General features: G+C 39.1%; 1 protein-coding gene across 10 annotated transcripts in view; it reads right to left on the reverse strand.

Annotated features, from left to right (window-relative positions):
* The window catches only part of NELL1 (neural EGFL like 1), a 435,745-nt gene that overhangs the window by 27,033 nt on the left and 395,823 nt on the right, over positions 1–12,889 (reverse strand). For 6 of the 10 annotated variants that reach the window (XM_065592563.1, XM_065592570.1, XM_065592568.1 and 3 more), the window contains one exon: positions 11,493–11,633. The exons of the other annotated variants lie outside the window; for them this stretch is intronic. In XM_065592563.1, coding sequence (XP_065448635.1) covers positions 11,493–11,633 — 141 coding nt within the window. The remainder of the gene's footprint in view (positions 1–11,492; positions 11,634–12,889) is intronic. 10 annotated transcript variants of the gene reach the window in all.

A 12,889-nucleotide genomic window follows, 5' to 3' on the forward strand; every position in this document is an offset into this window, starting at 1 on the left:
CAAAACAAAACAGTCCACTGTACACATAATTGTCCCTATGGGGAGAGGATGAGAGAGAGAATGAACCATGTGTGACAGATGTTTGTCACAGGATTTCATGAATGTTTCTGAGGATACTATAGTGAGGAGGGCATATTAAGAACATATATAGATTAGGGAAGGATTCGTTTATCAAAAAATGCAATTTCCACCAGCTTCCCTCTTCTTTTAATGCAGATGTAATTTGCCTCAGGTATTACAAAAGTTCCCATGGCCATTGTATTGTGGAAGGATGTGAACATCTAAAAGATGATAAGGTGGTAACAGTCAGCATGGATTTGTCAAGAACAAATCATGTCAAATTAACCTAATAGCTTTATTTGACCAGGTAACAAGCTTTGTGGATGGGGGGAAGCAGAAGATGTGGTATATCTTGACTTTAGTAAGGCTTTTGATACTGTCTCCCATGACCTTCTCATACACAAACTAGGGAAATACAACCTAGATGAAGCTACTATAAGATGGGTGCATAACTGGTTAAAAAGCATTCCCAGAGAGTAGTTTTCAGTGGCTCACAGTCAAGATGGAAGGGTGTACCAAGTGAAGTCCCACTGGGATCAGTTCTGGGTCTGGTTCTGTTCAATATCTTCATCAATTATTTAGAAAATGGCAAAGAGAATACAGTTATAAAGTTTGTGGATGATACCAAGCTGGGAGGGATTTCAAGTGCTTTAGAGGATAGGATTAAAATTCAAAATGATCTGGACAAACTAGAGAAATGATTAGAAGTAAACAGGATGAAATTCAACAAGGACAAATGCAAAGTACTCCACTTAGGAAGGAACAATCAATTGCACTCCTACAAAATGGGAAATGACTGTCCACGAAGGAGTACTACAGAAAGGGATCTGGGTGTCATAGTAGATCACAAGCTAAATGAGAGTCAACAGTGTAACACTGTTGCAAAAAAAAGCAAACATCATTCTGGGCTGTATTAGCAAGAGTGTTGTAAGCAAGACACGAGATGTAATTCTTCTGCTCTACTCCATGCTGATTGGGCCTCAGCTGGAGTGTTATGTTCACTTCTGGGTGCCACATTTGAGGAAAGATGTGGACAAATTGGAGAAAATCCAGGGAAGAGCAACAAAAATGATTAAATGTCTAGAAAATATGTATTATGAAAAAAATGGGTTTGTTTAGTCTGGAGAAGAGAAGACTGAGAGGGGACACGATAACAGTTTTCAAGTACATAAAAGGTTGTTACAAGGAGGAGGGACAAAATTTATTCTCCTTAACCTCTGAAGATAGGACAAGAAGCAATGGGCTTAAATTGCAGCAAGGGCAGTTTAGGTTGGACATTTGGAAAATCTTCCTGTCAGGGTAGTTAAGCATGGGAATAAATTACCTTGGGAGGTTGTAGAATATCCATCATTGGATATTTTTAAGAGCACATTAGACAAACACTTCTCAGGGATGGTCTAGATAATACTTAGTCCTGCCATGAGTGCAGGAGACTGGATGACCTCTCAAGGTCCCTTCCAGTCCTACGATTCTATGAATATACACACCAACACAAGTTCATTAGCTTGTTTTCATTGAAATATTAAATTGATCCCTTGCCACCAAACTTCAATTTAAATTTTTTTCTATAGCATCTTGCAATGTGTGCATGTGAGTAGTGCAATACGGTACTCTGATATCATGATAAACTGTTGCAGAAAAAAAAAACCAACTAGAGAGCTAATTTCAACTTCTATAGTCCATTAAGCCACTAAAATATAATCTGATGTAACAAATGTATGTACAAGTTAAAGCTGAACACTGTTCTGACCAAATTATTTTTCACAAGAAATTTGTCACTTTAGGACTTTATTTGCTATTCTTTTAAATCAAAATTAATGGAAGGTGCTTGTGGTTTAAAAGGGAATGACAAAAAAGAACCCTTTTTACTCAGAAAAACTTTTTATCACTTTTATCCATAAAGTCCTAACAGCCTATTAAAAGAACAGTGTCAAATATGTTAGGTTCAGAATATAGGTTTTGCTTTAAAAATTCCTTCTACAAATCCAGAGATGACTAAAAGTGCTTACTTAAAAATTAATCTAAGGGCAGGGTCTACCTGCAGCAGATATGGACTCCGATATTACAAGCATGAATAAATTAAGTTGGTACAATAGATGAGAGCAAGGACAATACTGTAAGTTCTAAAGGTTTTCCTTGGATATCTCTTTGGCTTATTGTTTTTGTATCTGGTTCAAACCCACCCATCTAACAGTAAAGAAGTGACAGAAGAGCAATTCATTATGTGGGAGGATTTTCAAAAGCAATCTTTTGCAGAGAGAGCTTTTTTTCTTCTTTTCTTTTCAAATCTACACACTGGCTAAGAGACAATGCTGTTGCATGCTATACATTAGAGCTATATTAATCAAATTTCAAACCTTGGATTTGAAGCATTCTTGCACCCAGAATATGCTAAATTCTGACAAACATGAGTTGAGATGTCTCAGAGCTGGAAAGCCAGTGATTCTGCCTGTTCCCTAGATGGTCTCCCTCATTTTAACACAAGCCATCCAATCGCTACAGCAAGGCCTGGCTCACACACCCCTTTAAGATTAAAATGACAGAATCCTGCAGTGTTCTGGTACAGTGAGTAGGTGCATTGGGCTTTCCTAGGAGGTTGGAATTTATTCTGCTCAAACATGCAAGGGACCTGCTACAGGGGTTGCGTTGCTTCCAATGCTTGCAAAACAAATTGCAAGAGTGAGGCTCTGAACCACTTCAGGAAGTGAGTGTTTCAGGCTGTGAGCAGCATTTTACGTACAGAGAATTGGGTAAAGATTAACCTGTATGGACTGGACTAATATATTTTTATCTGTCTCCACTAGACAGGTGTATGTGGCCTGACAGGCATATGTTTCATTTAGTATAAGATCACCAGGATACAGTGTTGTCCTTGATTCACATTTCCGTGTTTTGGTGGTGGTAACAACAGAGGTTGCCATTAAGAAATCAACATTTACATACACTTGCCAGACAGCAGCATCTGATAGGTACTTAGGATAGGGAAATAGTGAAAGATCTCAAATACTTGTGTGTGGTAACCAGTAAATGGCAAAACACACACAATATATCACATGAACATTCTTAACTCTCTGAATGGCCTTTCCATTAGTAAAGACCAGAAAGTAGAAGGTTTCCTACTTGTATAACTGCAGGATTTTTGATTGGGGAAATAAAACAGCCCATCTGCTTTGATTTCCACAATGAACTCTGAAACAACACACAAAAGCAGCCATCATTTGCCCTGAACATGATATTATATGCCTTTTACAATACCATGCACATACTGGAACTAAAAAATAAACTCTGCAATTCTGAGCTCCTTGCTGGTAGCCACCATTTTCTTAAAGTGACATCATTTGTGAGAATATTAGGATGGAAACATATTTCATTTTAATACTGACTTGGGTTGAACTCTTAAGCTACCCTGTAAAATCCAGACATAGCAGAAATTATGGATTTCTTCTGTGTTTGTGGATCAGAAGACAGATAACCCACTCAAGAGATGGCTCAGCTCCATGGCCATCTGTCTACTACCATGAGGGAGGGGACAGCAGAATAGAGAGCCCACACAGAGCAGATCCATAACTGCAAATCCCCAAAAGGAGGTTTAAGCAGCAACAAGCAATCACCACTACTTCCCAATATTTAGCAGTAGCACTGGCTGTGCACCAGGTACTGTCTGTTGGGGCAGAGGAATCCTTCCTTCGGCACTGTGAATTTTGAGTGAACTTTAGTAAAGAAAAATTCTTGGGCTACACTCTGTTCTCCAGGATTTGGCCCTCAGTGTTGCATCCAACACTGTTTATTCAACAGACTACTATTACTATTACTAGTGATGTAATAGGCATCACAGAAACTTGTGGAATGATGATAATCAATGGGACATGGAAATACCGGTAAAAAATATATAGGACTGATAGAGTAGGTCACACAGATGGAGTGGCACTATACGTGAAAGAAAGTATAGTGTCAAATATAGTAAAAATCTTAAATGAATCAAACAGTACTATAAAATCTCTATGGATAGAAATTCCATGCTTGAATAAGAGTATAGCAATAGGAATATACAACCAACCACCTGACCAGAATGGTGATGGTGACTGTGAAATACCACAGGGAAAAATCTGGGAGATTAGAGATGCTAACCCCCCCACGAGAAAACCCAATAATAAGGGAGGATTTACAACTATGCCCATGTTGAATGGGTACATGTCACGTCAGGATGGGATGCAGATATAACATTTCTAGACACCAGTAATGACTACTTCATGGAACAGCTAGTCCTGGAACTCACAATAGAAGAAGCAATATTGATTTAGTCCTAAATGGAGCAAGGATCTGCTCCAATATTCACCAAGAGATTAATAAAGCTGAACTGGTTGGGAATAGTGACTGTAATTAAATTTAACACCCTTGTACGGGGAAAATACAAAATAAACCTACCAGAGTAGTAGTTAATTTCAAAAAGGGAAACTACACAATAAATGTGGAACAGTCATGAGAAGTGCCTGCATGCTGCATCGAATGATTTTAAAAACCATAATAGAGGCTCAAACTAATGGTATTCCCCAAATAAAAACTAAACAATAAGAGCAGCAAAAAAATGCCATGATGGCTAAACCACCACATGATGGCTAAACCACCACAGAGGCAGTTAGTGGCAAAAGGCATCCTTAAAAAATTGGAAGTCAAATCCTAGTGAGGAAAATAGAAAGGAGCATAAACTCTGCCAAGAAAAGTATAATTAGGCCAAAAAAGAATTTGAAGAGCAACTAGCAAAAGACACAAAAACTAACAGCAGGAAATAGTTACGTACATGAGAAGCAGGAAGCCTGCAAATCCATCAGTGGGGCTATTAGATGATAAAAGTGCTAAAGGGGCACTCAAGGAAGACAAGGCTATTGGGGAGAAGCTAAATGAATTCTTTGCATCAGTCTTCATTGCAGGGAATGTGAGGTTCCCACACCTGATACACCTGATATTTTTAGATGGCAAATCTGAGGATCTGTCCCAGACTGATGTGTTGATAGAGGTGGTTTTGGAATATACTGATACACCTCTACCTCGATATAACGCTGTCCTCGGGAGCCAAAAAATCTTACCGCGTTATAGGTGAAACCGCGTTATATTGAACTTGCTTTGATCCACCAGAGTGCGCAGCCCGCCCCGCCCCCGGAGCACTGCTTTACTGCGTTATATCTGAATTTGTGTTATATCGGGTCACGTTATATTGAGGTAGAGGTGTAAATTAAACAGTAATAAGATGATAGTCCCAGATGATATCAACATAAGAATTCTGAAGGAACTGAGATATGAAATTGTAGCACTACTAACCATGGTATGTAGCTTATTGCTTAAATCAGCCCCTGTATCAAATAACTAAAGGATAGCTAATGTAATACAGATTTTAAAAAAAGGTTACAGAGGTGTTCCTGGCAATTACAGGCAGGTAAGCCTAACTTCAGTACCTGGCAAATCGGTTGACACTATAGTAAAGAACAGAATTATCACACACAGAGATGAACATGATATGCTGGGAAAGAGTAAACATAGCTTTTGTAATGAGAAATCATGCCTCATCATCTATTAGAATTCTTTGAAGGGATTAACAAACATGTGGACAAGGGTGATACCATGGATATAGCATACTTGGACTTTCAGAAAGCTTTTGACAATGTCCCACATCAAAGGCTCTTAAGTGAAATAATCAGATATGGGATAAGAGGGAAGGTTCTCTCATGGATCAGCAATTAGTTAAAAGTTAGGAAACAAAGGGTAGGAATAAATGGCCAGTTTTTAAAGTACAGAGCAGTAAATAGCATGGTCCCCAAAGATCTGCATGGGGACCTGTGATGTTCAACATATTCATAAATTATGTGAAAAAGGGGATGAACAATGAGGTGGCAAACTTTGCAGATGATACGTTACTCAAGATAGTTAAGTCCAAAGCTGACTGTGAAGAGCCAAAAAGGAATCTCACAAATCTTATTGACTGGAAAAGAAAATGGCAGATGAAATTCAATGTTCATAAATGCAAAGTAATGCACACCTTGGAAAACATAATCCCGAGTATACATATAAAATGGTGGGGTCTAAATTAGCTGTTACCACTCAAGAAAGATCTTGGAGCCATCGTGGATAGTTTTCTGAAAACATCTGCTCAGTGTGCAGCAGCAGTCAAAAAAGCTAACCATGTTTTCAAACATTAGGAAAAGGATAGATAATAAGACAGAAAATATCATAATGCCACTATATAAATCAATGAAATACCCACATCTTGAATACTTCATGCAATTTTGGTTGCCCCATCTCAAAAAAGATTAGAATTGGAAACAGTACAGAGAAGGGCAAAAAACAAACAAACAACAAATAAACAAACAAACCAAGAATGATGAGGGGTATGGAACTGCTTCCATATGAGGAAAGATTAAAAAGATTGGGACTGCTCAATTTAGAAAAGATAACTAAGGGGGGATTATGATCGAAGTCTATAAAATCATGAATGGTTTGGAAAAAGTGAATAGGGAGTTTTTATTTACCCCTTCACATAACGCAAGAACTAGGAGTCATCCGATGAAATTAACAGGCAGCAGGTTTAAAACAAACATAAGGAAGTACTTCTTCACACAACGCACGATCAACCTGTGGAACTTGTTACTAACAGATATTGCGGAAGCCAAAAATATACCTGGGTTCAAAAAAGAATAGGTCCATCAATGACTATTAGTTAAGATGATCAGGGATGCAATCTCATGGTATGGTTGTCCCTCAATCTCTGACTGCCAGAAACTGACATTAGGGGATGGATTACGCAATAATTGCCCTCTTCTGGTCATTCCCTCTGAAGCATCTGATACTTGCCACTGTTGGAAGACAGAATACTGAACTAGATGGACCTTGAGTCTGACCCAGTATGGCCATTCGTAGATTCTTATGTTCTTAGACTAATCACAAAATATTTAAACACTGGGCCAAATTCATCCTTGGAGTAACTCCACTGTGATTTTGGCCCACAATTTCTCATGCACATGGGACTGTAAAGCAAAGACAGTTGCTATGCAGATGAAACCTCTCTCATCTAGAATAAACAGCTCAATGACTCTGGCCTTGACTCTAAATACTTTATCATGGAAATAAACTTTATAAAATGGTTCAAATCAGTGTTCAGGTAACATGGCTATAGTTGATCTTCAGCTGGAATGTGCTTGTAACATCCATGTTTCATTCATAGTATAATAATATTTTTAAAAAGAATTTAACAGCTTAATCTTTAAATGATCTACTTGAATAGCAGAATTTCCTGTTTAATTTCTAACTGTTAAACCAGTATAAAAGATTATCAGAAACTGGTTTGCTCTCTTTGGCTCTGGTGCTCAGCAGCAGATGGCTCAGAAAAGCTATTTAATTAAAAAAAATCCCATCAATTTCACATTCCATTTACTGCTTACACACGGTGAGAAAAATGTCTCACCTCGTGAACTTCCAACACACTGTGCAGGTCAAAACGAGGGCAGTTTGCTTTGAAGAAAGCACACTGCTCTTCAATCTTCTAAGTATATCATGGAATGTAACATTCTGGGCTCAGTTCTGCCCTTACTACATGAGCACAACTCCCATCAACTGCAACTCGGACTACTGACTTTAGCAGGTAGTGCACCCATCTATAAAAGAGGAAACTGGACAATTCAAAATTGTGACAACACTGGACTAAATACATTCTTGGTGCAGACTGTAGACAGTGGAATTACAATCCTGGTTTGGTCCAAGGCCTTTATTACATTTGTTACCAGTGCTTACACAGCAGGATGGTAGGCATCTCTGAAATATCTGAGACAGGCAGGCATGAAGGAACTCTGTCCTTTATGCTTAGTACTCTTCGGGACCTTTTGGGGTTATTTCATGTTGCTTTACTTTGTGATAAAATTAGACTCTCTCTGACACTCTTTTTACAATACTTAAATAAGTAGAGCAGAATTTTAAATATCTAAGAATATGTTTGAGTATAAATGACTTTCATGTGGAATTGTATCTATTAAACCATGAAATGCTGTGAAATCCATTATTTTTGACAGAACCACCCTCATGAAATTGACCATTGGGAATTTAGGTACATACATTGCCTGGTAGCAAGAGTCTGTTTAGGACAAAGCATAAAAAGCTAATATAAATTTGTTGGTCAGTCTATAAAGTATTGATTTTGAATGTTAATTGTAGATTTTTTTTTTAAATTATAGGCCCAGTCTTCCATCAAACTTCCACTAACTTTACTTAGCACAAAATCAGGCCTTAATTGGCTAATTTTTTCTCAATGGACAACTGAAATTTACAATTTCTCATTTTTTATTAGTAGGGAGAACCTTCTCACTTGTGTATACGAAACAAAACCTCAAAATGCATTTACAGTGCAAAATAAAGTTTTTTATGATAAATATATAGCATTGTCACAAATATCACCTTTATGGAAAACTCTCACAGAATTGAATAGCGATGAAATCAACAGAATTCTAAAGAAATCAAACAGAATTCTAAGAAGCTAATCTAAATCTCTCCTTTCTAGAGATTTTAAACCAAATGATAACATTTAAGAGATAAAATTTATATCCCTGTTATAGAATTATATAGATAGATGTAATAGAGAATTACATCTTCTTTACAGAACTTTTAAACCTATCAGACTTTTCCGTAAAGGCAGAATTTTAAAATGAATATTACTTTAGCACCTTCAAATTTAACATTTACCTATGAAATCTGGACTGATTCTGATCCAATTTACACAATGGGAAGAAACTGCACTGAAATCACTGGTTTCCACAGGCATAAAGAGTGACACAAGGGCCTAAACCTGCTCCCATTGGAAGTCAAGGGCAAACTCCCATGGATGTCAATAGTGCCGAATCAGGCCAGAGATCAGACTCAAACTAGCATCTTTTCCATTGAATCAGAGAGGAAATATACAGAATCTACATCATTTTGAAAGAACATAGTCCACACATACAGCCAAACCAGAGTCCTGGGGCCACCAGGAGGAAAGGAGATGCAGAGTTTGCTCAGCATGCATATCTCCTCATGTGGAACTTCCACCAGTATGAAAGATGTGAGCAAATCTCTGAGGGAGAATGAGTGTAACTGGGAACTCGGGGTGGCTACACAGGAAAGTGAGTGGGTGCTGACACTGAGCATCAAGGGGTTGAAGAGCCTGATGAGAGACAAGGGAGGGTAGAAATCAGAATGAGAAATAGTAGATTGAAAGCTGAAGGCACTGGAGGGGCATGCAGAGTGGAGATAATCTGGAACCTGAGCATATAGAAGCTGGATGTGGATGTGATACATCTTGACTTTAGCAAAGCTTTTAATATGGTCTCCCACAGTATTCTTGCCAGCAAGTTAAAGAAGTTTGGATTGGATGAATGGACTATAAGGTGGATGGAAAGCTGGCTAGATTGTCGGGCTCAACGGATAGTGATCAACAGCTTGATGTTTAGTTGGCAGCCGGTATCAAGCGGAGTGCCCCAAGGGGTCAGTTTTGTTCTACATCTTTATTAATGATCTGGATGATGGCATGAGTTGCACCCTCAGCAAGTTCATAGATGACATTAATCTGGGGGGGTAGGGAGAGGTAGATATGCTGGAGGGTAGGGATAGGGTCCAGAGTGATCTAGACAAATTGGAGGATTGGGCCAAAAGAAATCTGATGAGGTTCAACAAGGACAAGTGCAGAGTCCTGCACTTAGGAAGGAAGAATCACATACAGGCCGGGGACTGACTGGCTAAGCAGGAGTTCTGCAGAAAAGGACCTGGGAATTATAGTGGATGAGAAGCTGAATATGAGTCAGCAGTGTGCCCTTGTTGCCAAGAAGGCCAATAGCATATTGGGCTGTATTAGTAGGAGCATTGTCAGCAGATCGAGGGAAGTGATTATTCCCCTCTATTCAACACTGGTGAGGCCACACCTGGAGTATTGCGTCCAGTTTTGGTTCCCCCACTACAGAAGGGATGTGGACAAATAGGAGAGAGTCCAGCGGAGGGCAATGAAAATGATTAGGGGGCTGGAGCACACGACTTACGAGGAGAGGCTGAGGGAACTTGGGTTATTTAGTCTACAGAGTGAGGGGGGATTTGATAGCAGCCTTTAACTACCTGAAAGGAGAGTTCCAAAGAGGATGGAGCTAGGCTGTTCTCGTGGTGGCAGATGATAGAACAAGAAGCAATGGTCTCAAGTTGCAGTAGGGGCAGTTTAGGTTGGATATTAGGAAACACTATTTCACTAGGAGGGTGGTGAAGCACTGGAATGGGTTACCTAGGGAGGTGGTGGAATCGCCATCCTTCGAGGTTGTTAAGGCTCGGCTTGACAAAGCCCTGGCTGGGATGATTTAGTTGGTGTTGGTCCTGCTTTGAACAGAGGATTAGACTAGATGACTTCCTGAGGTCTCTTCCAACCCTAATCTTCTATGATTCTATGAGCTTGGGGCCCAAGGTGTTTATTGGGTGTGAGATTTTTTTGTGGGGAAATCGCTACAAGGAACTATAGAAACTTACATTGTAGATTTTCTAAGAACACAGTATTCAGAAGAATGCAACATAGAAGCTGGGGTATGTGTTTCTGTTTTGCCTCCCTGTCCTTTAGCCAAGGTCTCTTCAACACACTGTCATATGGAGAGGCAGTGAAGTGTCATATCTATGGCTGTGGAAGGGAAGTAATGTGGTGACAGAAGAGTTATATCCTGCTCAATATCCGCTCTGTGGTGTTCCCACTGCTTGGCACTTTTAAATGCAGTCTTGTGCCCCAGAAGTAAAGTGACCAAACCAAGTTTACACATAGCATATAAAAGTGGCAGAACCAGGACTTTATCCCTGGCATCTTGACTCCTGGTCCCTACTTTCAGCACTAGATCACAGAGCCTAACGATAGAATGGGATTCCTACACACTTTCAAAAATGCCTTCAATCTGTGTCCTTATGACCTTGTCCTCAAATACAGTACGTACAGCATAGCCTCAAATGCTTTCTATTTGAATAGCCCTAAAAATAAAACAAGATAAATACAAATGATAATACACAATGAATAACACTGACTTATGATTAAATGTGTTCCCAAATCTTTGTGCTGAAATCTGAAAGCGATGGTTCATATTCTGTAGCCTGTCACACTTGCAAAACAACCTACAAGGGGCCCTGTTGTTTACTTATGGTGATAAATGGCTAAGGACAGTAAGTCAGATGTTTGACCTCTGATTGTCCGTATTCCACATAACCATTCAGAAATGCGATGGTTCAGATCTTTTATCAATGTCTACATTGTATTACTAAGGATGCTGATGAGCTTAACAAATGGTTAGTTACATCATAATTTTTGCCTTAAATATAATAACCATTCAGGACATGCTGTCTCAAATAGTCAGTGTATGACACCATGCAGAAGAAAAAAAAGTTCTATGCTGATCTTTGCTTACCAATACAGGATTCCCCGGAAAGTGAGTAGGTTCCATTGTCATGGAAACCGCTTCTGCACTCACAGTGGTACCACCCTGGGAGGTTAACACAGCGTGAATGGTTGTGACACTCAATGATCCCCTCTGCACACTCATCAATATCTGCCTCAGAGAAAAACACAAGCCAGCCAGAAAATTAATTTCCTTTGACACCAACATTTTAGATGCTTTTTTTTTTTTAAGTCTTCCTTTAAAATATGGATTGTATTTTGTTATGGTTCCAAACACACAGTTGGTTCAACGGCAAAAACAACAAGTAGGACATCTGAAACATAAAAAGTAAATAAAATTTTACTATAATACATAAATAAAGTGTTTTTATTCAGAGGTAAGGAACAATTTTTTCCATGTGCATAAAACATTCTGAGGAAGATTCTCAACTGAGAATTTGGCCCTGTATCTTTTTCTGAGAAACCTGAAGTATCACTGTAGAATGAAAGCTTAATGATCTAAAACAAAATATGAGATCATTCTTGCTGCTGGTGGTGTTTTAAAGTGCTGTACAGGTGGTGTACAATTATGATCCTAAGGGCCCTACTCTACCACCATTACATGGAATATTATTTAACGACAAATGTAGTCCTACTGGGTATGATCTCAATTCCACTAAGTCTGCTTTGTACTAGTCCTCCAGAGCAGTGCAGACTTAAAATCATTGGCTCCATCCCTCTAAGGATTCTCTTGGCATAGGGGAAATTCTCTATTGGTGTAGGGCTGCTGTAGCAACTCCCATGATGCCTCTCCTGACCCCAAATATAGGTAGGATGGCCGGGCAAAAAGAATCATGGCTGGGAAGCCTCTCAGACTAGCTGATAGGTCCATGGCACTACTTTAACTTTCCCTGGGAACCAGACCGGGTCACTAGCTTGCTCAAGGGCTGAGGAAGGCCCTCTGGGCCCTAGGGTTTGGCTGGACCAGACAGTCTGATGCAGTGAGAGCAAAGGTGATAGAAATGGTCCCTAATCAGTGTTAATAATATGCCTAATCTCCAAACTGGGCATCCCAGTACAGCCTGCAAAAGACGACAAATTTTCAGCAACTGGATTTCTGTTTTAGAGTTAATACTTGGCCACTGTACAGGACTTTATATGTTCAACACACTTTACAAAAATTAACTAACACCTTGCTGAAATTACAATTTTCACACTGTTTCTGTGATGAAAGTTAATACATTGTAATAGCATGTGACAGAAAGAAAAGGCAATCATATGTTTCAGCTGCAGTTATAAGATCCTCTGGACAAGAGTGAACAAATGGCAATATACCTGTAATTTTGTAGCAGTGGAAATATACAGAAAGTTTGGTTCCCTGCAGAATTCCAGTAAACATGTGTTGCTTTTACTAAGGATTTTTCTAAA

Source organism: Chrysemys picta, chromosome 4 (genome assembly GCF_011386835.1).
Source record: "Chrysemys picta bellii isolate R12L10 chromosome 4, ASM1138683v2, whole genome shotgun sequence".
In the NCBI taxonomy this organism is placed as follows: Eukaryota; Metazoa; Chordata; order Testudines; family Emydidae; genus Chrysemys; species Chrysemys picta.